At 34.8% G+C, this 27443-nt stretch overlaps 3 protein-coding genes and 2 non-coding genes across 6 annotated transcripts; 1 reads left to right on the plus strand and 4 right to left on the minus strand.

Annotated features, from left to right (window-relative positions):
• The first annotated feature begins 2453 nt into the window (after nt 1–2453).
• Nucleotides 2454–5747, plus strand: LOC149388554 (homocysteine S-methyltransferase 2-like). Its single transcript, XM_089622923.1, has 7 exons — nt 2454–2707; nt 3248–3304; nt 3381–3613; nt 3757–3886; nt 4243–4446; nt 5074–5145; nt 5290–5747. The coding sequence occupies exons 1-7, from the start codon at nt 2543–2545 to the stop codon at nt 5491–5493; spliced, it is 1065 nt and encodes a 354-aa protein (XP_089479049.1). The 5' UTR covers nt 2454–2542; the 3' UTR covers nt 5494–5747.
• A 298-nt stretch (nt 5748–6045) lies between these two features.
• LOC149388555 (uncharacterized) lies at nt 6046–7723 on the minus strand. The gene is given in 4 exon segments (XM_089622924.1): nt 6046–6582; nt 7238–7322; nt 7325–7381; nt 7606–7723. Coding segments are annotated over 3 exon segments (474 nt in total). The 5' UTR covers nt 7356–7381; nt 7606–7723; the 3' UTR covers nt 6046–6224.
• A 2726-nt stretch (nt 7724–10449) lies between these two features.
• LOC149388556 (small nucleolar RNA Z221/R21b) lies at nt 10450–10530 on the minus strand. Its single transcript, XR_016301125.1, has one exon. It is a non-coding gene; the product is annotated as a small nucleolar RNA Z221/R21b (small nucleolar RNA).
• Nucleotides 10531–10758: 228 nt separating this feature from the next.
• LOC149388557 (small nucleolar RNA Z221/R21b) lies at nt 10759–10839 on the minus strand. The gene has a single exon (XR_016301124.1). It is a non-coding gene; the product is annotated as a small nucleolar RNA Z221/R21b (small nucleolar RNA).
• A 1113-nt stretch (nt 10840–11952) lies between these two features.
• Nucleotides 11953–17410, minus strand: MCCA (methylcrotonyl-CoA carboxylase alpha chain). 2 transcript variants are annotated; one of them, XM_089623927.1, is made up of 16 exons: nt 16990–17410; nt 16768–16889; nt 16044–16191; nt 15639–15776; nt 15334–15429; nt 15172–15231; nt 14998–15090; nt 14800–14911; nt 14468–14572; nt 14138–14274; nt 13801–14035; nt 13547–13713; nt 13152–13268; nt 12803–13045; nt 12568–12663; nt 11953–12251 (listed from the first exon to the last, which is right to left on the minus strand). In XM_089623927.1, exons 1-16 carry the CDS (start codon nt 17323–17325, stop codon nt 12243–12245), a joined length of 2214 nt encoding a protein of 737 aa, XP_089480053.1. In that variant the 5' UTR covers nt 17326–17410; the 3' UTR covers nt 11953–12242. The 2 variants fall into 2 exon arrangements, with proteins under 2 accessions (XP_089480053.1, XP_089480052.1); XM_089623926.1 differs by having other exon boundaries at nt 11953–12254.
• Between the last annotated feature and the right edge of the window lie 10033 nt (nt 17411–27443).

Raw genomic sequence — 27443 nt, forward strand, 5'->3', positions numbered from 1 at the left:
CGAGGTAAGTGTTCAGTCTTATTTTTAATTTTTTTAGTTGATTTTTGAATGGATTTTTCGCCCAGTTTAGACTTTAGATGTTGATTTTTGAATGATTGTTAATGAAATTATGATGTACGAAGAAGAAGAAGATATAAATTTTGATTTTTAAGTATTTGTTCACTTGATTTTATATGGATTTTTATTTGAATAATTAGATGTTGTTAATGTTGATGTTGTTGTTTTGAAATGAGTTTTTTTTAATACGAATTTAAATATTTATTTTGTTGATTTAGATGTAATTTGTAATTAATTTGATCAAATTATGTATTGATTTGTACTCTATTTAGAATTCTATGTGTGAAATGTTGAAAACTTTATTTTAAAATTTAATATTTTGTGTATTCTAAATTTAAACAAAATCCTAATTTTAAAGTTGTTTAAATATCCTGTGGAATATTTTTTTTTAGCGGTATATCCCACAGAATGCGATTTATCAGACGGTACGAGATATCTCGAACGTTCATCAAATATTACGAGATACCAAGATACGAGACGAGATACCCCCAAAATTAAAAGTGCGATATGACCGCGAGATGCGAGATTTTAATCCTTGTTTACGATGAGAGGTGTCTAATTTTGGTCTCTTATCCCCTTATATGAGTTCCTTATATTATAGAGAAATGATATTTAGTTATGTGTTTTTTTTTTTGCTCCATATATTTATAGTGGATGATACACATTACATTACCGCTGATGCGCTGTTAACAGATGTTGAATTTTGTTTTAGTGATAATCAGTTTAATATCATTTTCCTTTTGAGGGAATCTATCTATGCGAATGGCTATTGAATGAAATTGTATGATTCTCTCTTTTAAAAGAAAAATGATCGTAAAGCAACATGAATCTAGGTCAGAGTAAATTTAATTAACTATTAATGTTTTTTTTTTTGTATCTTGTGCATACATCTGATTGAAAGAATGACATAAAATGCATTATAATTTGATCACTCGTTTAGTTCTTTCGGAAAGTCTACAATAATTGATAGTAATATTCAAACAATTACAACCCGATAACCATAAAAAAAATATGATTGTTGAAGTAGTATATACATCAATCAAACATGAAATTCTAATTGAGATAATAAAAGTTTAATAATTTATCTCCAATTCAATGCAAAACAAATACAACATGACAATAGCATAAATTACCAATAAACAATAAACAAAAGAGATTTATAACTAATTAGACCACTTTAAACATGTGATTTTGGATCTAATCTACGTTTGACAATTTGTAATGATATAGCTAAATGGTTTATGTGGCAATAATTAAGATCTGATTTGCCCTTATTTATTAACGAATTCGTCACTTAACCTCTCCTATTTTTTTATGATAATTTTTTTTGCATTAAAACTTCAAAAATTCGTATTTTTCTCATACTAACTCGAAATTGATTGATTTTAGATCCTACAAATTCGTGGCGTCGAGATCTTAAAAAATAGACCCATTGTGTTGACAACCGTCACCGCCAACTACCATCATCCCACTCTTGTCGCCACACGAGGCATTTTGTGACAGATCAATGACATATTAGTCACAAAAATCTAAAAGGTTTATGATTGATCAGTTCGAAATATAACAATTTTATTATCGATTTGTCACAAAATTCTAATTTATAATGAAAATTGGAGAATTTATGATCGATTTATCACCGAATCTAATAATTTGGTGACATATTTCATTATAGAGAAATTGTCTCATTTATCACCAATTTCATAATATTTTCTCACTTTCCACCAAAAGACTAATTTGACCAAAAATGCCATCATCTATGTCAACAATGTTGACATCTATTTTTGTCATTCACTATTAGATGTCAATATTGTTGACATAGATGGTGGCATTTTTGGCCAAATTAGTCTTTTGGTGGAAAGTGAGAAAATGTTATGAAATTGGTGGCAAATTAGGTAATTTCTCTTCATTATAAGTATACCAGTTTTTTGAGAAATTGACCCATTTTCCACCAATTTCATAATATTTTATCACTTTCCACCAAAAGACTAATTTTTTCCAAAATGCCACCATCTATGTCAACAATGTTGACATCTATTTTTGCATTTCACTATGAGATGTCAACATTGTTGACATAGATGTCAATAATGTTGACATCTCGGTGGCATTATAGACCAAATTAATCTTTTGGTGGAAAGTGAGAAAATGTTATAAAATTGATGACAAATGGGGTAATTTCTCAAATTTTTTTCACAATTCATTCATAAAATTTTTTTTTATGGTTGATTTTAGTAAAATGGCGTTGAAATGTCTACATCCATGTGAATATCACTTTCAAATTTCAATTTAAAGTTCTTATATATATTATAGTTGAGAAACGTGGTAAAAAAATTATTTCCCATTTTCAAAATTTTGTTTTCTTTGGGTGGGCAGCTTAGTTAGGCAACACGAAAGTAGAAAAACAAACACGTTCCTCTTTACTCTTGTCCGCGTCATATCAAAATTCAAAACTCAAACACGCAACGCTTGTGTCAAGACTCTCTCTGCCATGGCCGTCGCTTCATCGTTAATGACCGACTTCCTCAGGGAATCCGGTGGCGCCGCCGTAATTGACGGCGGACTCGCCACGGAGCTCGAACGCCACGGTGCTGACCTCAACGATCCTCTCTGGAGCGCCAAGTGCCTCCTCACTTCTCCACACCTCATTCGCTCCGTACTCTCTCTCTCTCTCTCTCTCTCTCTCTCTCTCTCTTCATAAAATTATGTCTTCTTATCGATTCATTTCATCTTCATAGCGTTCAGAGCATTTAATTTTATTAAAAAATCATATTTCTTTTTTTGATTGATGTCGTGTTTTGAGTTCCAAAGTTGATTTACTGTGTGATTTCTTTCACTGAATTGCTGATGGGGCATCTCTGGTAGTGATGATATTGGCAGCGGCGGTGAATTTACTCCGAGCGTTTACTTGTTAAATATTTGGGTAGACTGTGCATGTGATTTGTTTGTCGTGAACCTAATGGGATAAAACATGTATATATGTATGTATTAATGTATTCATGGACCACAAAGTGTGGAAAATTCAGAGCCTTGTTTTGAAGTAGCACTGCCTGTTTGTTGGTAGTATTGGAGTATTGATAAGCAAAGTCTGGACCACCTTTCTGACACTTGAGCTTACCTATACGTATAGTTTAATTTTGAGCCCAATTAGATCATGTTTATTCGAATTGATGTTTATTGGTTCCCTTATGAGCAGGTTCACCTTGATTATCTTGAAGCTGGTGCAGATATTATAATCACAGCATCTTATCAAGTAAGCTATATCAAATTGTGTACTTATTTCCTCTTGGCTCTTGGAACGGACTTAAACAAGTTAGTATGGTTTTTAGGCCACGATTCAGGGTTTCGAGGCCAAAGGATTTTCGAGACCAGAGAGTGAGGCGTTGCTAAGGAAGAGTGTCGAAGTTGCCCGCGAGGCTCGAGGTGTATATCTCGAGAAATGCTTGAAGAGTTCATCATCGAGTGACATTGTGGATAATAAGATTCTCAAGTCTCGGAGGATCTTAGTTGCGGCGTCTGTGGGGAGCTACGGGGCTTACTTGGCCGATGGGTCTGAGTACAGGTGAGTTTACATAGCCATATATATATAATTGTTATTCTGTGAAATATGTGATGTTTTCATTTTCTTCCATGTTGAGCGATTTCTTAAAATAGTAATGAATGGTAAAAGTTTGGTCATTTCGTTGTTGTACGTGCATTTTCCAGCGGAATTTATGATGATGCAATGACAGTAGAGCGTCTGAAACACTTTCATCGGAGAAGGGTGAAGGTCTTGGTAGAAGCGGGCCCGGATATCATTGCGTTTGAAACAGTTCCAAACAAGATAGAAGCTCAGGTACTTATGGATATCATTAAACCACAGTACAATATTTCATATGTCTTTGAATAACGGAAGCAACTTTTTGGTCTTTGAAAGGGTAATGTGTTTTCGTATCGCCGGTATAAATTGTTATTTATGAATAAACACAGGAAATCACTAGTTGAGTGTGAACAAAAAAAGGTCAATTCTTGCAAAAATGCTTTCTTGCTCAAGTTTTATTGTCTTTTTTGTTTTGTTTGGCTGTTTCGATGTAGTGGTAAGAGGTTGCGGGTTCGAATCATGAAATTGTCTCCATTAAAAATTGAAATAAAAAAGTTTGTCAGGGTTCAAAAAAATTCTGTGTTTGGTCTTATCATCTTTATCTCATATAGGCTTTTGCTGAGATTTTGGAGGAAGAGCATATCAATACTCCCGCGTGGTTCTCTTTCAACTCCAAAGATGGCATTAATGTGGTTAGTGGTGATTCTGTTCAAGAATGTGCCTTGGTTGCTGAATCATGCAAGCAAGTTGTCGCTGTTGGCATTAACTGTACTCCTCCGAGATTTATTCATGGGCTCATATCATCCATTTCCGCGGTACATAGTCTTTCTGCCATAGTTTTCCTTTCTGAATTTCTTGTATTATGCCAAGCTTAAGTTATGGATAGCTTACCAACGATACATTACTTGAACCAATTATGAATCTTTTTGAATGTCTCTGTGTACTTGGATGAATTTACTAGTGCTAATCATTCCTCAGTATCGTGTACTGCTGTAAGCCATTTGTCTTTTTAACAGAAAATTTACAGTGATAAGAAAGAATCGATCCCTACGAATCTTTGGTTGTGATGTGAAAAATCGTCTCTTCCGTTATTATGTTAACTGCAAAATTAGATCTTCTGGTCAAATTGCGATGGTCTTGCTTGTGCTGTATGATCACTATCAAATAGTTGACATAGATAGATAAACCTCAAAGTGAAGATACTGAGGACAAGAATAACTTTTAAAAGATTCAACTTTACATGGTTACATTGTTTCTGATCCGTATTTTTGCAGGTCAGAATTCTTTCGTAAACCTTTTTCCACTTTATTAATCATTGAAGTTTTGAGTCTCTTTTCATGAAAGTTATATTCACAATAACTGATATTCTGAAATCACGCTTACATCTCTTGCATATCACCTTCTATATTGACTATCACAGTTTTGTCTATAATTTTCTCCAGGTGACTACAAAACCTATACTGATATATCCAAACAGCGGTGAAAGTTATGATCCAGAGATAAAGGCATGGGTGGTAAGTTCATTTTCTCTGAATGCTTAATGTATGTGCTCCTGAATCTTACCTGCTACACCGAGATCTTTACATATTCCGTCCACGTACTATGATTGATATCATATCATCATCGAAGTCGTCTTAAACTCCATGGTTGTGTTGCAGCAAAATACAGGGGTTTCAGATGATGATTTTGTGTCGTACGTGAACAAATGGATCGAAGCAGGTGCTTCCCTTGTGGGAGGTTGCTGCAGAACGACGCCAGAAACTATCCGAGCAATATATCAATCCCTCTCGAAGAACCAACAGCCTCAACGATGCATTAATCACACTACTTCGACAAAGGGGCAAAAACTTGAGTCCCAGTAGTTGAGAAGCCCCGAAAGTCTGTCTGGGAGCAAGATATGAGGAACACAGCCTGCATCAAAATTTTGGAGCCATAACCAGAGCAATGCCCTTTGCATGATTTTTTTTTTGTTTGTTACAATTTTGGTAGTTGCACTCAAGAAATTATTTGCTTTGTGTTATTTTCTTTATGCATAAACTTAGAAGAAGCAATGTGATAATTTTACCCTATGTCACACAAATCATTTAAAATTTCATAATTTTTCTCCACCTTCAAACTTCAGCCTCCAAATGGCCGAGTATCTCAACAATGGATCTAAAATTAAAAACGTTGATTTCAAATTTTCCCCTGAATTTTTTAATTTTCGGCAGACGATTTCATTATTTTCTATCAATGATCACTAGAAAAACCGGCATTTTAAGAGCGTTACGTTTTAATCAAGAATTTTGAGCTGCTTGCATTTTTAACAAAAATATATAGCTTCAATAGATCAATCTGGTCAGGACCGTGCAGATTCACTCATGTGCATCAAGCACAGAAAGGATATTTCACTCATGTGCATCAAGCACAGAAAGGATATCAAATTCGACAATGACGCTTTCAACCGGGCATTTAAAGTCGATAAAGTAAAGAATTTTGTGCTCCTTGCATTTTTCAACAAGAATTTACTGCTTCCATGGATCAATCTGGTCATGCAAATTCGACAAGTGGTCTTTCAAACGGAGGCACGCGATAGAAACGAGAAAGTTTTCTCTCAAGTATCGAAACCGGAATAAACGCCGCTGTCCCTCAAGAGCCTCTTCTCTTCCTCGACGTAGTTTTTACCGCGGCTGGCCTGGCCGAGCTCTCTCTTCCGCTTCTCCTTGTCGCGCCATTCCCTGCGAGTCTGCTTTCCGGCGAGCTCCTCTCCGTCGGCCAGCGCAGCCCTCGTCCTCTGCCTCTCCTCGTACGACTCCTCTCTCTCTCTCTCTCCCTCTCCGCTTCGCTTCTCCTTCCCCGTCGACCAAGTCCAGTCTCGCTCCCCCTCGGCCTCTTTCGGGGTTGGAACTTTCAGCACCGACGGTCCTCCTCTATAGCCCCGCTGCATCAGCGCCTCGAAATCCACCGCCCCACTTTTCCGCTTAACTGTTTTAGCTGCACATGTTGCCATCCATGCATTTGCTCTTCTCTTTTTTTTAATATATATATATTTTTTAGACCCAAACAGTCCTTAAATTACTAGGCAAGAGAGTTTTTAGATATAGAATCTGCTATCCTAAACAACAGACTTTATCGAGGGAGGAATATTATCCAACAATGTAAGTTCATTGTAAGTGACCTATCCATGAGCGTTCATATTGACCTCTATATCTATAGATTTGTGATAACTTAGTTCCCAGGAAAGACAGACAATAAGCTAGATACATAAGAAAGAAAGGAAAAAAAAAATTATTTGTTTATAAAACGAGTCCACAGGTGAGCTTTCAGATCATTGATTTTTCTTCCCTCAAAAAAAAAAAAAAAACAAAAAAGGCCATTGATTTTTCTAGCATTTTCGTCATTTTCATAAATAAAAAGAATTAATGAAATCTACGACTTAACTTAAATAGCTTGTCAAGTTTATAAAACCAAAGACTAAAGTCGTTATAATTTAACAATAAAAACACTAAATATATGTTTGAATTCCAAGACTATTTGCCCTAGAAAAAGCCGAGATTACAAGTTTCTTTATGATCTTTTTTCGCTGCAGATATTGGTGTAATGATATCAATACCTTTGGAATCTGACGCTTTGGGTTGAGCTTTTCCCTTTGCCTTGGCGGTAGATTCCTCATTAGATTCACTATTTGACGATTCATCTGACGAAGAACCATATCATGATCTTCCTCACTCCACGGCCTCTTCATTTCTACTGAAACAGAGGACTTAGTTTCTACTGCACAATTTCGTTAGACAAAGTTAGAGTTGATGAGAACTAGACAAACCCTACCGGACTTCACTGAACTTCGTACGAATCATAAACTTGGCTGAAATAACTTAAGCGTAACCGGAATTACAGTTACTAATACACGAATAAAAAATAAAAAAAAGGGGGAAGAGGAAAACCTGAATGGCTTCCAATTTGGTTTTAATTAGATCGTCAGAATTGTTTCGTGCCGGAGGCAAGCTTTGCTAATCGGAGAGGGAAGGAGACTGAGGTGGTCACAGCACGGTACTTTTCATTTCTTTATCATATTTCATCCCTTTGAATTTTCTTGACGCAATTGATCAATAATAAAGAGGAATAATTTATTTTTATTGCAATAATATTAGTAGTTTATCATTCTCGTTTTTGTACAATATTTATATAAATAACTGTAATTTACGGAAGAAAAAAAATTACCCTTTTCAATTTATATAAACTGGAGTTGATAGATTTTGGCAGAGCCGTGAAAAATCAATATCTCATAAGAATTTCATCTTGTTTTCCATCTTCCTTATCAAACAACACATTGTATTGGTGAATTAGCTAAATTCATCGATCTTCTTTCCGTCTATCTATCGAAGGCTTTACGATTCTATATGATATTAACTTCACATTTAAAACCAAACTATATGTTAGATATATTAGAAAAATCAAATTTTTAAGTATGTAAAAAGTTCAAAATACTTTTTAGTTTTTCTTGCAATTTAAACTTTTATTAATAAATAAATTAAATTTGCAATTTCGAAATTATATCTTCAAAATAGTAATTATAATTTCAAACTTTATAAAAAAATCTACAATGATTTCAAACTTTTAATATCATTTCAACTTTTTTTAACAAAATCTAAAAATAGAGTTAAATGTTTCGAAAACTGATCAACACCAACTTTTTCGCAAAAAATTAAAAATATTTTAGAATTTTACATACTAAAAAAATTTGATTTTCCTAATATATTCAATGTAGAGCTTGTATATTACTATAGATTTGAAATTTGGTTTTCCTAATACATTCAACATAGAGCTTGTATATTGTTAAAGCGATTTCTCGGATAACATTAACAGGACACTTGTTGGGATGCGAGCTTGCAACGTGTCTCGATCTCGTGTTGTCGGGGTCACGTTTCCTCGGATCTCGATAGACTGATGAAGGCTTGTTTCCTCTTGAGAGTCTTTCGGATTGGTGATTATGTTCTTCTCATCGAATTCTTCGCCTTCTCGTTGGATTTTTCACCTTCTCGGCGGATTCTTCATCTTCTCTTCGTCATTGTTTTTTTTTTCTTGGTCTTTTTCGATCTTTTAAGTGCTTTGAGAACTTTTGTGAGCTTTTGTTCTGTTGAAAATTGGATCTCCCTTTGGTGAAAAATGATGGGATCTTTATAGGATTTTGAGTGTGCAAAATCTTGGACACTTGATCGGAGGGATTCTCCGGTTTTGAAAATTTTGGCGGAGGGATCCTCCGATTTTGTGGGTTCTACCTGAGGGATCCTCTGGTGTTGGGGATTTTGGTGGAGGTGTCCTCCGGTTTTATGGGTTCAAGCGGAGGATTACTGGAGGAATCCTCCGATTTTGTGGATTTTACCAAAAGTATCCTCCGGTTTTGAGGATTTTGGCGGAAGTGTTGTATGTTTAAGCGGAAGAATCTTCTGATTTTGAGGGTCCTGGCAGAAAGGTCCTCGGTTATGTGAGTTCTTACAGAGGAATCCTCTAGTTCCTCAATCTATGACTGGAGGATCTTTTGGTTTTAGGTCTCTTGGTGAAAATAATTTTCTGATTTTAGTCATTTTTGCATTTGGATTATCGTTTTTCCCATACGAAAAAAGAAGCCATAGCATATATTACTTTAGAAAAGCTTGCATATTACTTTAGATTTGGTTTCTCAAGTTTCCCTTGAACTATTGGTTTTCTAGAAGGGATAATTTCAAATTCAAAGATATAATAAGATCTTTTCACTCGTACAAGGTCATTGGTACATAGTTTCATCAAAGTCGAGACCTCCTAAATTGTGTTTATTCACTCTGGAACATAAGTAGCGAAATTATAGATTCACTTCCTACTCTATTCATATCAAAGAAACCCACCACTAAATCTATTGATCGGTAAAGATGATCGAACGAGTCGAAATTGAGTACTATCGCTCAGTTCCTAAAATGACTTTAAAGTTTAAACCAGCAAAACCATCATTTGAATCAACGCTCGAAGCATTATTTGGGAGCTGCTTGTCGCAAACGACATGTAAAAAATAGATTCATATTTCACGTTACACGATGTATAATTATTTACTAATCTGTTATTTGTCCCAGTTCTGCAAATAAATATACAAATTATTCCAATTTCTCAAAGTAGCCGTATCAGAATTTCATCTCATAGACTAAACAGTAATATCTCATTATTCTCAATCCTTCGAGAATATATTCTCTAAATAAAAAAAATACAACATGCCTGGTCTAGACTAGAGAAAGAAAACGTCCCTCTGTTCCAGTCCATCGTCTCCAACATTTCAGATTATGAGTTTGTTGACTTTTGGTATTATGTTGATATTTGGGTGAAATCTGCTCCCATATCCGAGCTTAGCAGTTGGAGCTCAATGTAAGTCAAAGTCAAATCATAGTTAGCAAAACTCCTTATGCTCAACATCATAATTTAAGTAGACACCATAAGTAATCTGCTTGTTTTTTTTATCACATAAACAAAAAACAGAATTAGACAAAGATTGGCCCAGAAACTAGTGATCCAATGTATGATCAATGATAGTTGAAAACGGAGGTTCAATTCATAACTATAATAATAATGAGCCAAATGAAAGAATGCAAGCAAACATTACTTAAAAATGCTAAAATTTTTGCAAAAAAAAAATATAAAAAAAACATAAATAGACAGAGTAGAGAACCATCAGAAACCAAAATTTTATCCCCAGAAGCAATAACGCTATACGGTCCGCATCATGGTAAAGCCATAGACCCCATCACTTGGTTCACATTTTACAGCATAACATATCCAAAAAAACGAAATAAAGAAAAGACGCTAGATTTGGAAATAGGCATCAGATATATATGGGTAAGAGAGTTTATCAGCACGTTAATCAGAGTGGTGCATGACAATTATTTTCATCACTGCCTTCAAAAACAAATCAAGAAGAAACGGCACACTAGATTACCATACATAATTACAACATGATTAAGACAGAGTAGAACCATCAGTAACCAAATATTCATCCCCAGTAGCCAAAAGCTATACGGTCCGCATCATGGTTAGGCCATTAGACCCAATCACTTGGTTCATATCTGACACAAAAACACTTCCTAACAAAATCATAAAATAAAAAAGACACAAGAAAGCTCTGAAAAGGGCATCAGATATATATGGGTAAGAGAGTTTATCAGCACGTTAATCAGAGTGGTGCATGACAATTATTTTCATCACTGCCCTTCAAAAACAAATTAAGATAAGCCAGCACACTAAATTAAACAAGTAACTTTCGAACATACCAGCAACATCAATACTAGATTAAGCATCTAGGGTTTGTAGGAATCTATCAACGTGCAAATTTTACAGAACAATGTAAGACAAAACCTAAACAGCCCTAAATCCTATCAAGAATCCGAAAATGTTCAAATTGTTCGGCAACAGAATCAGTAATGCAGAAGATTGAAATAGAGCACTAATAAGAAACAGAGACGATTTTTTTATTTCTAAGAGCGAGAGAGGGTCTAAGTGGATTCAGCTAGGTCTTCAAGGTTTTATACTACTCCAGTCTTCTTCACCTATTGCTTTGTTGCGTTAGGTCTTGTGCTAAGCCATGTTGTTGAATGGGCTTGGTCCACGTACATGAGTTTGGACCTTGTCTGAAAGTTTAAAGGGAAACATCCATAAATAACTCGTTTGAAGATGGTAATTCTTTGAGTACCTCGAATTTTATAAAGTTTCATAAGTACCTCTTTGTTTTTATTTTTAAAATATTTTACCGATTTTTTAATAAAACTGTAAGTAACTAATAATTTTTTTTAATGAAACTGTATATAATATAAAATAAATAAAAAGTTATAATATCAAGATAAATTATAAAAAGAAAATGAGCTGTGCTCATTATAAAACGAAGCGCTCACATAATAAAAATGAAAAACGAAGTATTCTCGAAAAATATTTTAAAATAAGGTGATTTTCACAATTAATTTAGTGGTATTTAGATTTTAGGGCTTATATCAATTTTACAAGAATTAACTTTTCGAATAGGTTTCTATCATTTGAACCTAAAGTTACTTTCAAATATCAAACCAATGCTTGAAGGAATACATACATGCATGCTTGTCTAAATGCAACCTCTAAATATAATACTAATTGTTTAACATAAAATAATAAATAAAATGGGTAATTTTTAATCGTGTAAACAATATGGATTGTAAATATTCACGCGTAAAATGAAAGCGGGTAGTGAGTTCAATTTCTTTCTTGTTTTTTCCCTCTTAGTTTAATTATGTACAACAGTTAGATACAACCTCTTGAATTTATAACAGATACGGACACCAAAAGCTACGCCACAGTTTCTTTCTTCAACAACATCATCTTGGTTTTATTTAGCCAGTTTTGAACAGTTAATCAGGTTAAAAATTTCCTTTCATTTCAACTGTTTTTGTTGCTTACTCGCCGGGATTACATTCAATACATATGTGATGCGTATCACCGAATACAACATCAAGAAGATAAACAGAAGCAGTAAGACTCGATTCTTATTTATGTACTCTTTCTTCCTTTTGACTACAAATTACGATGTTACGTTTTCCGGATTGGTTCCGGTCCACCTTTCCCAAACCATCCAATCGTGCGAAGTTTTCTATTCCTCCTGCTAAATCATATCAAAGCCGTTAATTGCAGTTTCGAAAACATTCGAGAGTAACTTTATAACACTATTCCAAGCTATCATTAGTTTCCATTCAGAGCACTTGAATCTTAGTAAATTATCAACACTCCATAAGTTTCGTTAAACATGTAACTCGGTTAAACAAGTTTCAAAAGAATAAAAGAGCACTCCCTTATAACTACTCTCAGGCTAGATTAAATTAAGGTCACTATAGAGTCTTGGCAAATAACCAAAACTCCCAAGTTTCTTTTAGACATGTAACTCGGTTAAACAAACTTAAAAAGAATAAATGACTAACCTTGACGGTGAAAAGAGCACTACCATCAGAAACCTGCTGGCCAGCTTTTACTTGTAGCCCGTGGACATACCCGGCTGAAGTTGACTTAACAACATGCTTTTTACATGGAAAAAGAACAAAAGTGTAAGACCATGTTGTGTACAGCAGGAAAAAAAAAAAAAAAAAAAAAAAAAAAAAAAAAAAAAAAAAAAAACAAGAATATAGGGCAAAGTATAATGGTTCAGAAAATGCAAACCTCCATCTTCATGGCCTCTAAAACTAATATGGGTTGACCTTCCTCCACTTTTGTCCCATCATCTACAAGAACTTTGACCACTAAACCAGCCATAGGTGCCACAACAGTTCCTTTTGGATGTGATGATGATTCAAAATTGGGCCTGTGTTGATAGTCATCTTCATCACATATGTTGGGACCGAGTCTTTGTTTGAAATGGTGGTGATGTGAGCCATGCCATATATGTGTATGCTTTGTTTGGTCCTGGCACCAAATAAGCATTGTAAATCGCTTTAACAATATAAAACAATGTATTTTATTTCTCATCTAAATGGGCTTTTACAGGAACATGCATTGATTATCAACACACCTTTGTGTAAACTGCTAATCTGACATTCGTGATTACACCATCAACTTCAACTCTGAATTCATGGTCAGCCAATTTTGTAGCTTTGACTTCCAAACCAGAATGGGCGTTTTCATTAGTCTGAAAGAGAAACAACAGGGAACTGAATCAATTGAGGACGAAACAAGTAGTAAAAATTAACATTTCACTCGAGACAATACAACCCTAATACTTGTTAGTTATACTATTTGCAAACTATTAAAGATATAATAATTTGGACTTTTGGAGAGATATAATTGTTATTAAAAAGCTCTAAAGACTTGCAAATATAGCTCTAAAGACTTGTACGTGGTGATTAAAAAGCACATAGGAAAATTAAGATCCTTATTATACACCATTAAGAGCAGAGCCAGATGTACCTCAATCAGATAACTTCTATCTGGGTTATGAGTAATAGAAAGTGACAATGTCTTTGAGCCATTGACATCACCGTCATTTTCCAACTCAAGTTCCATTGTACTACTTGCACAATGATGGACTCTGAAAGGAGGAGACGTGTACCACAAAGAGACTAATCCATGGCCTCCTGAAAAGTGACAGGCTATTTATTTAAGTACTAGTTTCTCATAGGTTATCAAATAATCCAAACCCAAATCTTAAGATCTCAACTTACCATGAAGATTATCTCTCTGCTCAGAATGCTCCTTTTCAATGAGACATGCAGCAGCAAGGGCTGCGCTAAAATTTGCAGCTTCGTGTGATTCCTTTGCTAATACTAAATTGTGGGGGTCAACAAACAGGTCATCTTTGAATCGTTCAATAAAATGGGTTTCAACTTCTCCATCTTCAAATGCTTTATGACTAACAACCTTTTGAATGAAATTAATGTTGGTTGGTAACCCTGCAACCTGTGAAAATAAATAGCTTAGGGAGGGAAGTCATGAATCTTTATTCCTACTCAAACATTAGTTGTTAAACTTTCGATCTTTGCATATTTCAAAGTAGTATACCTTAAAGTTTGACAAGCAATCTTTCAGCTTCACCAAAGCAGAAGCTCGATTTTCTCCCCACACAACAAGCTTAGCAATCATCGGATCATAGTGCATACTTACAGAGTCACCTTGTTCAACCCCAGTCTCAACTCGTACTGCTTGTTAAAAAATTCAACGTAAGAAACAAAGATAAATATAGCTGTTAGGAAGTAATGAATAAACTCAGCACTGCAAAGTAGTGAAAATGGTAATAGAAAGATGCACCACGATCTTTATAGAGAAACGTGGAAAATAATATACCATGCACTAGCTTTAGAGGGAATTTAATGTTACTTGTGGTTGACTGACCTGTTGATGTGACTGGAACATGATGGTAATGATGAAGAATCCCAGTTGCAGGAAGAAATCCTTTTGATACATTTTCAGCGTATATTCGAGCCTCAAAAGCATGCCCTGTTACCACAAAGCATATGGCATCAGAAGATCATTAAGAACTTCCATTAACAATTGGAAAAGTTATACATAGGGCACAATACAGATTCGAAACGACCAAGGACAAACAACGAAATCCAAATCCCATGTATATTCAAACAAAGAGCTAAGAAGTGTCAGAAGCCACAGTACAAAAGATGAGTTCCCGTTTATTTTTTCAATGGTGCCTTGAAAGATAAGAAAGTCACCTGACAGAGGCACCTGAGATTGACTAATTGGAAGCGGTTCTCCATTTGCTACACGAATTTGCCATTCTACAAGATCTTGACCAACTATCATCTCTGTCACAGGATGCTCAACCTACAAAGTACAAACAAATTTCAGCCTATTATGATTCCTTTTTTTCTCGACATAATATATTCGATCAAACATATTGATTAAAGCACCTGAAGACGTGTGTTCATCTCCATAAAATAAAAATTTCCTGAGATAGTATCAACTATGAACTCCACGGTGCCGGCACTGTGATAACCAACTGCCTTTTACAGATAAAGAAGATAGAAAGTAATCAAGACATCTAAACAATAATGATCTCAACGAATATAAGCGAAAGACCTTACCTTGGCAGCTGATACAGCAGCTTGACCCAAGTGGGACCGGAAGTCTTCAGATATATTAGGCTGCAATATATCAAGAGGTTTTCCATTAAATTTAATTTATTTTCACTTTAGAAGATTAAACCATGAGAAATCCCAACCGATTATCCAGGAAGTGATCCTTACTGCTGGAGCTTCTTCAATTATCTTCTGGTGTCTTCTCTGCACACTGCAATCCCTCTCATTTAAATGCAGGATGTTCCCATGTTTATCTCCAAATATCTATGCAAAAATGCAAAAAATATATGTATATATATACTGTAATAGGATGAAATCAGAAAGATTAATGCACAATACTGTAATTTACAACTTTTCTCTCTGGCTTTAGTTAACTAATAAATAAAACATAAAAAAAAATTAAAATAAAAAATGTTTTCAACCACACACGCAAAATAAAAATAAAAAATTAATAAAAAGATAAATTTTTAAACCTGGACTTCTATGTGCCTAGGCTGCGTGATGTACTTCTCAAGCAATATTGTGTTCACACCAAATGAAGCAGCAGCCTCACGTTGCGCTCCCAAGAAGGATTCAACAAAGTCATCTGGATTATTCACAATCCTCATACCCTAAAAAAAATGTCAACAATTTGAAATTCGTAGGAAAGATAGCCCCATTATGAAGATAAAGTAGATTCAATTATGCTACATCAATTTGCATAAAACATACGAGTCTCTCTAATGCCACACGTATGCTTTTAAGAAACTCTCTGGAGAGGCCCAATTAAGGAATTTTCCTATAAGGATCTGACGGGGACTATAGAATAAGTGTTGTGGATCATGGCTTCTTTAAACTGTTAATCATATCGTGGAGGAAAGCAAAAGAGAGGCACACACCTTTCCTCCACCTCCATGGGTAGGTTTTATTAAGACCGGATACCCTATCTTGTCTGCTTCTAATTTCATTAGATCAATATCTTGTTCGCTACCATGGTATCCCGGCACAAGTGGTACCCCCGCAGCACCCATTATTCTCTTTGAAGCACTGACACACAAATTAAACGCCATTAAATTCAGCTGAAATTCCAATCTACTATATACATTTTAGATCTCTCGTGTGTATAAAAGAATCTGGCAGTAAAACCCACTTAACCGAGGGCCTATAATCTTTTTTTTTTAAAGGCCACATTGCCCGTAATCAAAACTTCGACAATATACCCTTTGAATCTCCACCTCTAGTTTGGTCGTTGTGTATATCTTCTTTTTTAAATGGTCGTTATATATATATATTCTTGCATAAATTTTGAGAAGAGTTTCTCTTTGGAGACCGCAGTCCGCTGAGTTTTATTCGTATGCAGAGCTACTCTAGAGGGAATGTTTTTTATGAGAGCCACTTTCTGGGTCCAACGAAATTCATACGTACTTTTCTTCATTGTTATCGTTTATGCGCCTAGTTTAGTACCTTACGACGAAATCATATTGTTGTCACCGTAGAATCCTCTTTACTAGTCTAATGCAAGATTCACAGACCATGACTCGCATGAGAAAATGTAGTAGTTGAAAAAAATGAAACGCTCTCTACAACTTCATACTGCAAAAAAACTAAACCAAAAGCCCTTACCTCTTATCCCCCATATCTCTAATCGCAGATGCAGGAGGTCCAATGAAAATCAGGCCTTCCTCTTCACAGAGCCGAGCGAACTCGGAACTCTCCGACAAAAAACCATAACCTGGATGAATAGCCTAATTCCAACAAAAGCAGCGAGAGAGAAAGAGTCAATTACGAATCATATAAACCTATCAAACAACGAGAGAGAGAGAGAGAGAGAAATACGGCGCTGACCTGTGCGCCGGTGCGCTTGGCGGCGGCGAGAATGGCCGGCGCGGAGAGGTAGCTGAGGCGAGCCTGCGCGGGACCGATTCGGAGAGCCTCGTCGGCGGATTTGACGTGGAGAGAGTGGCGATCGGCGTCGCTGTAAACCGCGACGGTGCGGATCCCGAGGCGCGTCGCGGTCCTCATGATCCTGCAAGCGATTTCGCCTCTGTTCGCCACCAGAATCTTCTCGATCCTCTTCTCCGAGCCAGGTGAAGAGTTCGAGAAGCGCCTCGAAAGGCGGTGCGTGAGGAGGACTCGCTCAGCGGCGAGCTTTCGGTGGAGAACGGCGACGAAGAACGGCATCGTTTTTTTTTCGCGGTGGTGGAAGTGAAAAAAATCAGTTCGTTTGAAGTTTGGAGTTAAACGACGTGGAAGGAAAGTGACAGGTCGTTTTGGTAAGAGAGGGAAGTTGGGTATAGGAGGGACTGGCGTGGCGGGTATAGTTGCGTCAAAGTATGAAAGAGTGTCTTGTGTGACGTGTAATGGTTTTTGGATTGGATTGGTGAGATAGATGGGTTTATCTTTTTTTTTTTTTTTTAATCGCCGGGATATGGACATGACGTAGTATTGAGTTGGCATTTTCTTATTTTATTTTAGAAATATGATTACTATTTGTATATGAATATGATAACGAGGATAGTCTAGTTCCGTATATTATTATTAATTAGTATGGATTTTTGGAAAATCATTAAAATAAAGAGTCTTCCCTTATTTTGGTAAATATTTAAGTGAGTTAAAGCAGATTCTTGATGACCTTGTAGCGACTAGTGAAGACTATCAAATCGATTATTTATCTTACTAAATCGGAACTGTTGATGATTGTAGTTTGTTGAAAAATACCAAGATATGTTGTGTGAATGTGAGGGCATAGCAAAAACCTCATACTGCATAGTGATTATATCAATGAGCACGTTGATAAATTGAGTAAATTTAATTATAATAACGACAAGAGTTTAGTTTTAGATTTTTAGTGAAATCACCACAAGATTTTATAAAATGAAAGATAGAGTAACCATGATTCTCTCTAATTCGTGTTTATCTCAATTTAGTTAGAGAAATTGATAATCTATTTTTTGTTCAGGGTCTAATTTGTTATTGATAATATTATTGAGAGGTCAAAAATGTCATTAATTCTATAAAAAAAATGTCATTGATAATATTTCCTCTATCGTTGTTAGTGAGTAAAAAAAATAGTAATTTTTTTAGTCCAATACGAGAGTTTAGAGTAAGCGCATAATAGGAATGCACAAATGGAACGAAGCATTCTCAAAGAGAAATTTCATTAATTGGGCTTAATAAGTCATTAAATATCAAGATTAGACCCTAATGTTTAAAAATATATAAATATGGACTTTTGACCCAAAATCGGAGAAAAATACCCCTGATTCAAAAAACCCATATTTTTCTCTCATTTTCAAATAATTTGCATCACAATTCTTTTCATTTGGGTATGTGTTCAGTTTCGATTTTGAGGGTTTCACATTGTATTTCATCGTACAGCATCGTATCGCATCGTACAGCATCGTACAGCATCGTACGACATCGTACGATATCGTATGTGTTCAGTTTCGATTTTGAGGGTTTCACATTGTATTTCATCGTACGGTATCGTATCGCATCGTACATCATCGTATGATATCGTACAACATCGTATATGTTCAGTTTCGATGTTTGTATCTCATCGTACGGCATCGTATCGCATCGACCACCGAAAATTCTAATCCTAGCGCAATCAATTCGAAATCAAATGAAAAGAATTGTGATGCAAATTATTTGAAAATGAGAGAAAAATATGAGTTTTTTGAATCAGGGGTATTTTTGTCCGATTTTGGGCCAAAAGTCCATATTCAGATATTTTTAAACATTATGGTCTAATCTTGATAATTTAATGGCTTATTAAGCCCAATTAATGAAATTTCTCTTCTCAAAATAATAAAGAAGCGAGATATTATAATAATTGTTTTTGCAAATAACGTAACCCAAATAATTTTCAGAATACGAGGGTGAGGTGCAGGCTTGAGTATTGCAGATTTGCTAGAGAGTTGGGCCGGGCTGGTCATGAATTGAGCCAGTCAAGGCCCTTGGTAATCTTTCAAAAGCCCAACTAGTTGCTAAAGTTTAGGTGTTTGTTAGATCCCAAACAACAAAATATTAAAATAAAAGTCAGTAAAAAAGTCAATAAGCAAAAATGTCTATCTTCTTCTTCCAATAAATACCCATAAATTCGGATAAGAAAACAAATACTCATAAAAAGTGCTAAAGCCAGTAAAAGGATAGTGAGCTCAAGTAAATAAAGGGGAAGTAACGCCAACATGAAGAAGATTGAACCCAAAACAAACACAAATTTGAAGCTTCTTATCTCAAAACATTTGGAATTGAGTAAGAGTACAATTAGTACATGAATTTTTTTAAACGGCAACATGATGGCGATTATAGGAATCTATACCTTTCCATTATCTTTAGTGTTAGTATCCATCATCGTGTCTTGATGCCCATCCTGTTCCTAGTTTCTCAATATGCCAACATCAATTATTGTATCATTCATTCTCTTATGCCCCACTTAATTACGTTCTCATTATCATCAACACGCACTTCCTTTCTATAATTTATTTTTTTCTATTCATGGAGAATTCTGTTATGATAACTACGGTCCACTTTAGTACTTCTTTGCGATGTGAAATATATAAATGTATGTATACATATATATGGCTATATATATATATATATGTGTGTGTGTGTTTATATATACACACACACGCACTACATAGATTTTCCAAATTTGGGGAAATGAATATGGGAAGGGAGTTTAATTTCCCCAATTCTGACCGTTATGTGAAAAAATCATGACATAGATCACTAAGGTACCAAGTTACTAGTGTCTTTTAAGTCATGGATATCGAATTGCAAGAATCGTAAATAACGACGGATGCGGTGTTTGATGCAACGTGTTCGTCGATGGCGACAATGCAGCTTTGTTCGCCAGCTATTGCGGTGCGGTTGTGCGGCGGTGATCATCGACAGAGGTGGAAGGGCGTGGGTCTTCTCCGTTTGAGGAACAAACTTCGTTGAGTTCGACAGTGTGGCAGTATCGGAATCCGTGGTCCGGTGATTTTCAATGTCTCTTTCGCCAGTGGCGATCTCATATATGTGGGTTTGGGGTCTGCCCACGTGTAACATGCGTGGAACTTCGAAGACACTGATTTTCCGTGGTTTTCCGTAGTCTATCATACTACTTTAATAAGATTTTATGTTGATTTTGTTTCTTTCATTGGTTTGGTGTCTGTGAACATTTCGTTTTGTTGTTTCGTGTTGATTTGTCTAGTTTGGATTGGATACGGATTAGCTGTCGTCCACTATCCTAATGTGAATTTTTTGTTAGGTGTTTATCTATACAGACTGGAGAATCATCTTCGTCATGGTCATCAAACTACGGTTGAGTGTATCTATCTACCAAATATTTTGGATTTTTTTTTTAAAGAGTCTTATGTGCTCGATTTTAATGCGTTATTTGTTTTTCGTTTTGTCGAAAGCATGTACAAAATAAACGTTTATTTGTATTTAGTATTACATTCAATTCGATTCAAGTTTGTAGTGTGCTTTTTATTAAGGTATTATTCTAATGTATCGATGGATATCTTACTCTATTTCTAATGAAAGCTTCGTTCAGTTTTCAAAAGAAAAAGTCCCAACCATTTACGGAAAAAGACCATCTAACTATGTAGCCAATTGATGCTTGTAATTAGTTAAATAGTATTGCCCATTATAGAACATAATATGACAGGGTAAAGTTGGCATGCTCGATATAATTTCTTCAACAAATGAAAAGGCAAGGCCTAGAAAATCCTTGTCAAACTTAAGATTTCACCTCTTTAGTCTTTTATGGGCTAAGCTTTCTCATTGGAACTTGTTTATACTATGGCATAAAAACGTGGAGCTTAATACCTTACTTTTGTTGACTATTCTTCACGTCCAAACAATTTCATTAATATTTTCCAACGATATAGCCTCCAACCTTGAGTTCTTTTCCCATGGCTGCTGATTGAATACCTAACCTTTCAACGAATTTAATAATAATTACTCTTATAGTCTAAATTTCTCTATAGCATTCTTTTTCAATTATTTGAATTTTAGTCGTCTTATCAACCCGAGAGAGGGACCAGACAGTATTATTATTTCTTAGGCACAGAAACTTGATAATAAGACGAACCATACAGGTGTCATCATTTTTCCATGAATTTGCATAATATAATTCATAAGCTAAATTTGATGTAATTTTTACATCAAATTTACTTTTTGGCTCTAATGGTATTAAACTAAATCTCATTCTAAAGTGACTATTCTTAAAATATGCTTTTTTATTAAGTTTTTTAATCTAATATGCTTTAGATTTAATGTTTTAATTTTGTCTAATTATATATATAAAAATGTAGTTGTATTTTATTTATCAATTATGAATAATAAAACTAGATATATAAAAATGTAATTGTATCTAATTAGATATTGGTTTGATATTTATAATTTTTTAATTATTGGCTTAATTTAAGTGGTATTGATAAATTAATTTTGATTATAAACAAAACTCCAAGCACTTAAAAACAAATTGATTAAGATTGAATTAATTAAAATATGTACTTTTAATTAAGAATTATGAATTAATTAGATTATAATAATGCTTAAACATTTGGTGTAATCTTGAAACTAAATGAATAGCGTTACACCAAATTTGGTGTAACACTGTTCATTTTGTGTAAAAGATGCACCAAATATAGAGTTTTGGTGTTTTAACAATTGGAGGAGAAAAATTCTAAATTTGAAGTTTTATAGTTAAGCATTGGAGATGGTTTAAGAATCCCATTGAAATGTTGATTATAATCTCCAAAAAAAAAAAAGTACTCGAATGTAATACTATAGGAGAGATTTGAGGGGAAAAAAGCTATAAACAAAATAAGGCACTATAGCCAAGTAGCCCAAATAAAACTATCTAATTTAGATATAGCCAACATTTGCAAATGTTTGGATAAATAGCCACACGTTATAAAATGTTTAAATTGTTGCCTAATTTACCTCTAAACTAAAATGCTTAAAAGACTTTATCAAAATAAGAAATAATATTAAAAATAGAACAATTATTGACGCGTCTGGTTCCGATATTCAATCACAACTTCCCTATACACACGTGACCTTAAGTTTTAAAATAAAAATTACAAAAATTTCCTTTTACACTTTTCTATGTAAACTAAAATCCTAGAAATCCTATTCAGAAAATCGAAGGAATAAGAAGACGAAGTTTAAAAGAAGAAGACGAATAATTTCAAATATTTCATGTTATTTCCAAATATTTCTAGCTATTTTCAAATATTTCACGAGTATCCCAGATACGATAATCACACAAAATATGTTTTCAGAGATCCAAAATCATATATCAAAAGTGGTTGCTAAAAGAAATAAATCATCACTCTCAAATAATAATTAATCTTGCCCATATTCAAACCACTTAAAGTAAGTTGTTATCAAACGGGCAGACCCGCCATCCCAACCTCGCCTCCGACTACGCAAACCCAGCAACTCTAAATTGGTCCTCGCGCCCCGCCACACCGAGCAACTCCACCTAGGCCTCTCTCGTACCGCCACGCCGCCAAGAGTTGTGCATAACTGCGTGCGCCCCTAGGTCGCCGCTCATCAAAATCATCTTCTAATTCTTCCTTGAAGCCCTGAAAATCAGCCTCGAAGTCTTCGTCGAAGTTGACGGTCTCAATCGGAAAGTTTTTCCTCTTGTTTCCTTGAAGTCGCCATCGGGGTCGACGATCTCAATTGGAAAGTTTTTCCTCTTGTTTTTTTAAGTACACTAATTCAAATTTTGATATGATATTTGTACTATTAGATCTTGGGAAAATAACACATTTATACCATGTGTTTTAGTGAAATGTCGAGTTTAACCCTCAGTTTTCAAAAATGTCGAGTTCATACCCCCTGTTTAACTAAAATGACGAAATTATACCCTCTGTTTAACTAAAATGAATTATACCCTGAAATAGACAACAATGTCACGAATTTTTTTTTATTGACTTTTCATTGACGTTGACTATAATTATTTATATATAAACACCAATTATCTTTATTCATTCGCGCCATATATGTAATTTATTTAAAAACTAAAAAAATAAACAACAGTCTCTTAATCGTGAAGAACACAGAAAGAGGCAAAGCGGTAAACATCGATATTTGATAGTCATCAAAATCGTATATTCGAGCAGAGTATCCAGGATTTAGAGTTACAATTCGAACACGGAATGAAGTCATTTCTTAGGAGGTATGAGTTTTATTATTTAATTTCAATTTAAGGCTATTTTTATTTCAAAATTGAGAATTTGGAAGTTAGGGCACTGATTTAAATTTGATTTGGTTTTTCTTATATAAGAGTTAATATCAATGAAAGGGAGATTTGTGACGCTGTTATTCATTTCAGGGTATAATTTCGTCATTTTAGTTAAACACAGGGTATAATTTCGTCATTTTAGTAAAACAGATGGTATGAACTCGGCATTTTTGAAAACCGAGGGTTAAACTCGACATTTCACTAAAACACATGGTATAAATGTGTTATTTTCCCTTAGATCTTTGATTAGTGCGATTTTTAATTTTATTCATTGGACCTTAGATATGATATATAATTTCTTTTTGTTTGATCTCAGTCGGACAAGGTTCGTAATAACGCAATCTGCGACATGTAATTATGTCGGTCAATTTCGATTGTAATATTGTTTTTGTGATCAACTTATCATATTTTATAAAGAATTTTGAATTTTCTTTTGAACTTAGTTTTTTGTGATTCAAGCTTTTTTTAGTTTTTATTATATTATATTTCACACGAGGAGCCCTTTTATAGTTTTATATAAAAAAAGGTTAAGGAACATTAATTACATTGAATTGGCCACACAAAAATATAATGATTCAAATATAACAGATATCAAATAAAGATTAATACGTGATAGTAAAATGAGTTTTCTAGCTAAAATTATATAATACAGTTAATGTTATCTAAAATTAATAAAATAGTTATTAAATAAAAATGTACAAGCATTAGGTGTCGATTTTTTCTATCCTGTCATTAATTATATAGATGTTCAAAAACTTTATAGACAATGTTAACAATTGTATAAACCGTATCAAAATTTGACTATTCAATTACACGATTAAAAATGTTGACTATTTTGTAAAAATTTATAAAGACCGAGCTCTTTCCTTAGGTGAACTTGGAGAGGATTTAACGAGGAGTCTATGTTGTGAAAGTTTTTCTAATAGAATAAATAGACTGTACCACCTCATCTCAGAAGAAAAAAAATCGCAGGTTTCTCTCTCTAGCAAAAACGCTCTGAGAAAACCCTAGTTTTCTTGCCGCCGCCCCTCTGGGCTTCGGTTGCCGGCGCTGAGCAATCCATCGGCTCGGCTCGGCTCCGACCCGGAGGGGAGGACGATACGCTCTTTGCGTGCCTTCGTTCCTTGCGTGCCTCCGCTCTTTCGGTGTCTCCCCTTGTCTTCGGTCGGCGTCGTCATCGTCTCCGCCGTGGATCTGTCTCCCAGCGACCCTCTCCTTCTCTCCTTTCCTTCCCGCTGGTTTCTTCCTCTCACGCCGGCCTCCGATGTGGTCTCGCAGCTCTCCCGTCAGATCTGCAACCAGATCTGCATCCAGTTCCGCCGTCGCCTTGTTTCCTTGGCCGCGTCCACTCGTCCGTCAAGATCCTCTGCTCCAGCCCCTCATCTTCCCGGCTCTCCGCGTTTCCATCGTCGTCGCTCTCTGGAGGTGCTCCGCGCCGTGGGTTCGAGTCGTTGATGCTTGCCGCCGAGTGACAGGTTGTTTGGGTCTTGGTTACGTTTGGTTCTGTGGGTGGTGTGTCTTGTGTTTGACTTTGGTTTGTATTTTTCCTGTTTTTTTTGCTTTTTGCAATTTCTGTATGGTTTCTGAAGTTGGATTAGCCATCGTTCAGCCTTCCGTAATGGAATTCCTGTTAGACATGCGTTTATGCAGGTTTGAGACTCTCTTCCGAGGTCTTGTGCTCTTGGTTGTTCGGGTTTGCCTATCAACCATAGAGGTTTTTGTCAAAGAGCTGATGTTGTGCTCGATTAGTTGTGTGCTTTGTTGGTTTTCCACTGTTGGATTCCAAGCCACGTTTAAACTCCATGATCGCTTTCATTTGTTCATATCGATGGGTTCGATTCAATCCGAGATCATAAGCATCTCTGTATTGGGACTTTCAAAGTCTGCATTAGTGTTTGTAATCACTTATGTCTAATGGAATTCTCGGTTTTCCCTCAAAAAAAAAAAAAAAAAAAAAAGACTGTACCACCTTTGTATATAAACTGCACTTTACATGTTCTTTACCTATTTGTTTCTTTTATTTGTTATTTTTCGGAGAACGTAAATCACAACAGTCTTACCCAAATTGAATCATATATCACTTAACACCCACATGGGCGTGTAATGTGTGAGAGAATAAATTAAAACTTAAACAAAAATTGCAGGACCAAAGTTGGGTATATATATATATATGTGTGTGTGTGTTGCATAATATTTTTCATTTATTTGAGTTAATGATTTTGATTTATCTATATGGGTTGCATGTGAGTTTAGAGAAGACAGAGTGTACTTTAAATACACAAGTCTTTTATAATTTTTTGGTCCATAAGGCACAATCATGGCTCTTTAATCCATCCAGGACCTTTTTCAGACCCCGAATTATGAGTTCAGTGTACAGTCTTTTTCACTATCCGTTTATCTTGATTTTATTTTATCCCCGGACACTCTCCATAGATTTCCTCAACTCGTCTCTCATTCGCCTTCGGTAAATTAGAATTTAGAAAACTAAGAAGCTTATTACAGAAGTAAACTACTATGCCATAAACTATTTAAGAAGCTTATAAACAAAGTTGGTGAGCGGTTCATCAAATTTTGACTCAATTAATTACCCCAGATCCTTGAACCACGGATTAAAATATCGATTAAATAGAGAGAAAATCAACAAATATACTGATTTTTGACACTTTCTGTTAAGTGTATGAACAAAATCGCTTGATATTGAGAAAACCGCAAGTTATCAATAGAAAATTGAATCAGTTTCCGAAATCTCAAAAACCAGATTAACTTTTAAAAACAATTGGGCCAATTTTTTTTAATTTTATGGATGTGGAGTACTCGTACCCATTTATGAAACATCTTTTGCTTACAACGAGTACTCTCTACCACAATCTCTCATGGTCATTCGAAAACACCATTTTCATAGTTCAACATTTAACACTAACAAATATTGATGAATGAAAAATGTAATTAAATGTTAATATTTTTTTAGTTTATCTTAATATCATTAATAGTATATATATATATATATATATATATATATATATATATATATAAATACATTTTGTTCACAAGATACCCTCGATCATAAATAAGCTAGAGGTAGCAAATCACACGTGGTCGTATTTGTTTAGTAAGTCGCGGGTCTGATCACTAATCATATAACGACCGTCCACCAAGCAACACCGCCCACCCGCCTGCCCACCACTTTTTTATATTTTTGATGGCTACATTCATATTTCATAGTGGCAGTTTCTGTGCGCATTCAAGATTCTCTCGCATTTACTTAATTGCCCTTATTTTCTCCTCATTATTACCACTCTAAAGTAGGGTATTTATTTTGCTTGAGAAAAATGTTTTGAGTAACTACTAAGCAAAGATAAAGGCCATTTATAATCATCATAAACAAAAGAAAGAAAGAAAAAAAAAAGTTCCCATTGTGTCGATTCCTGATTTGCCTTGTAAGAGGTAATTCGATGATCACATTCACACGTTTTTGGAGGTGATTTGAACGTGATTTTCGATGTATTTCATTTTCAAACGGTTGTCTTAAACCATTATGTCTTTAAATTTATAGTGAGGTATTCAACGAATAAATGTAGAATATATATTTGTAAATAAATGTATAATATTTGACGGCAAGAAATTGAGTATTATTTAGCGTCCAGTCATTGGGCATGAAATTCCAAAATCCAAGTGTTGACTATAATTTCGTTATGTTAACGTTACGTAACTTTGATAAAGTTAAGAATAAAAAACGGTTGTGTAACTGTAAGGTAAAAGTAATTAAATTCTTTAGCTAGCAAAAAACACATCAATGTTTGAACTTTGAAACACCACCTGTTGAAAACTGGATGGGGGGAAATAGGAATAATCGACAAAATTTCTGTTGGAAATCTAACTTCAGGCGACATTATAGACTTATTTTTAATATGTTAGATTTCTTATATTTTCAAATATTTATTTCGGTAAAGAATTGATTCGTCGATAACATTATTTCAAGTTTTCACGAAAATTATGCTCATATTTTCAATATTCAATGAATCATTAGTATTTGTTGAAATCATAT

This window comes from Urtica dioica, chromosome 8, assembly GCF_054948205.1.
Source record: "Urtica dioica subsp. dioica isolate 48M chromosome 8, U.dioica_male_clone48M_v1_H2, whole genome shotgun sequence".
Classification (NCBI taxonomy): domain Eukaryota; kingdom Viridiplantae; phylum Streptophyta; class Magnoliopsida; order Rosales; family Urticaceae; genus Urtica; species Urtica dioica.

Excerpts from the sequence above, each read along its gene's own strand:
- MCCA (XM_089623926.1), bottom strand. The coding sequence starts at position 17,325 with ATGCCGTTCTTCGTCGCCGTTCTCCACCGAAAGCTCGCCGCTGAGCGA. Across the intron at positions 16,192-16,767 it reads AGAGATATGGGGGATAAGAG|TGCTTCAAAGAGAATAATGG; the intron begins GTAAGGGCTTTT and ends TTTGTGTGTCAG. Across the intron at positions 13,269-13,546 it reads ATAGAAGTTATCTGATTGAG|ACTAATGAAAACGCCCATTC; the intron begins GTACATCTGGCT and ends TTTCTCTTTCAG.
- LOC149388554 (XM_089622923.1), top strand. The coding sequence starts at position 2,543 with ATGGCCGTCGCTTCATCGTTAATGACCGACTTCCTCAGGGAATCCGGT. Across the intron at positions 2,708-3,247 it reads CTCCACACCTCATTCGCTCC|GTTCACCTTGATTATCTTGA; the intron begins GTACTCTCTCTC and ends CCTTATGAGCAG. Across the intron at positions 3,887-4,242 it reads CAAACAAGATAGAAGCTCAG|GCTTTTGCTGAGATTTTGGA; the intron begins GTACTTATGGAT and ends TATCTCATATAG.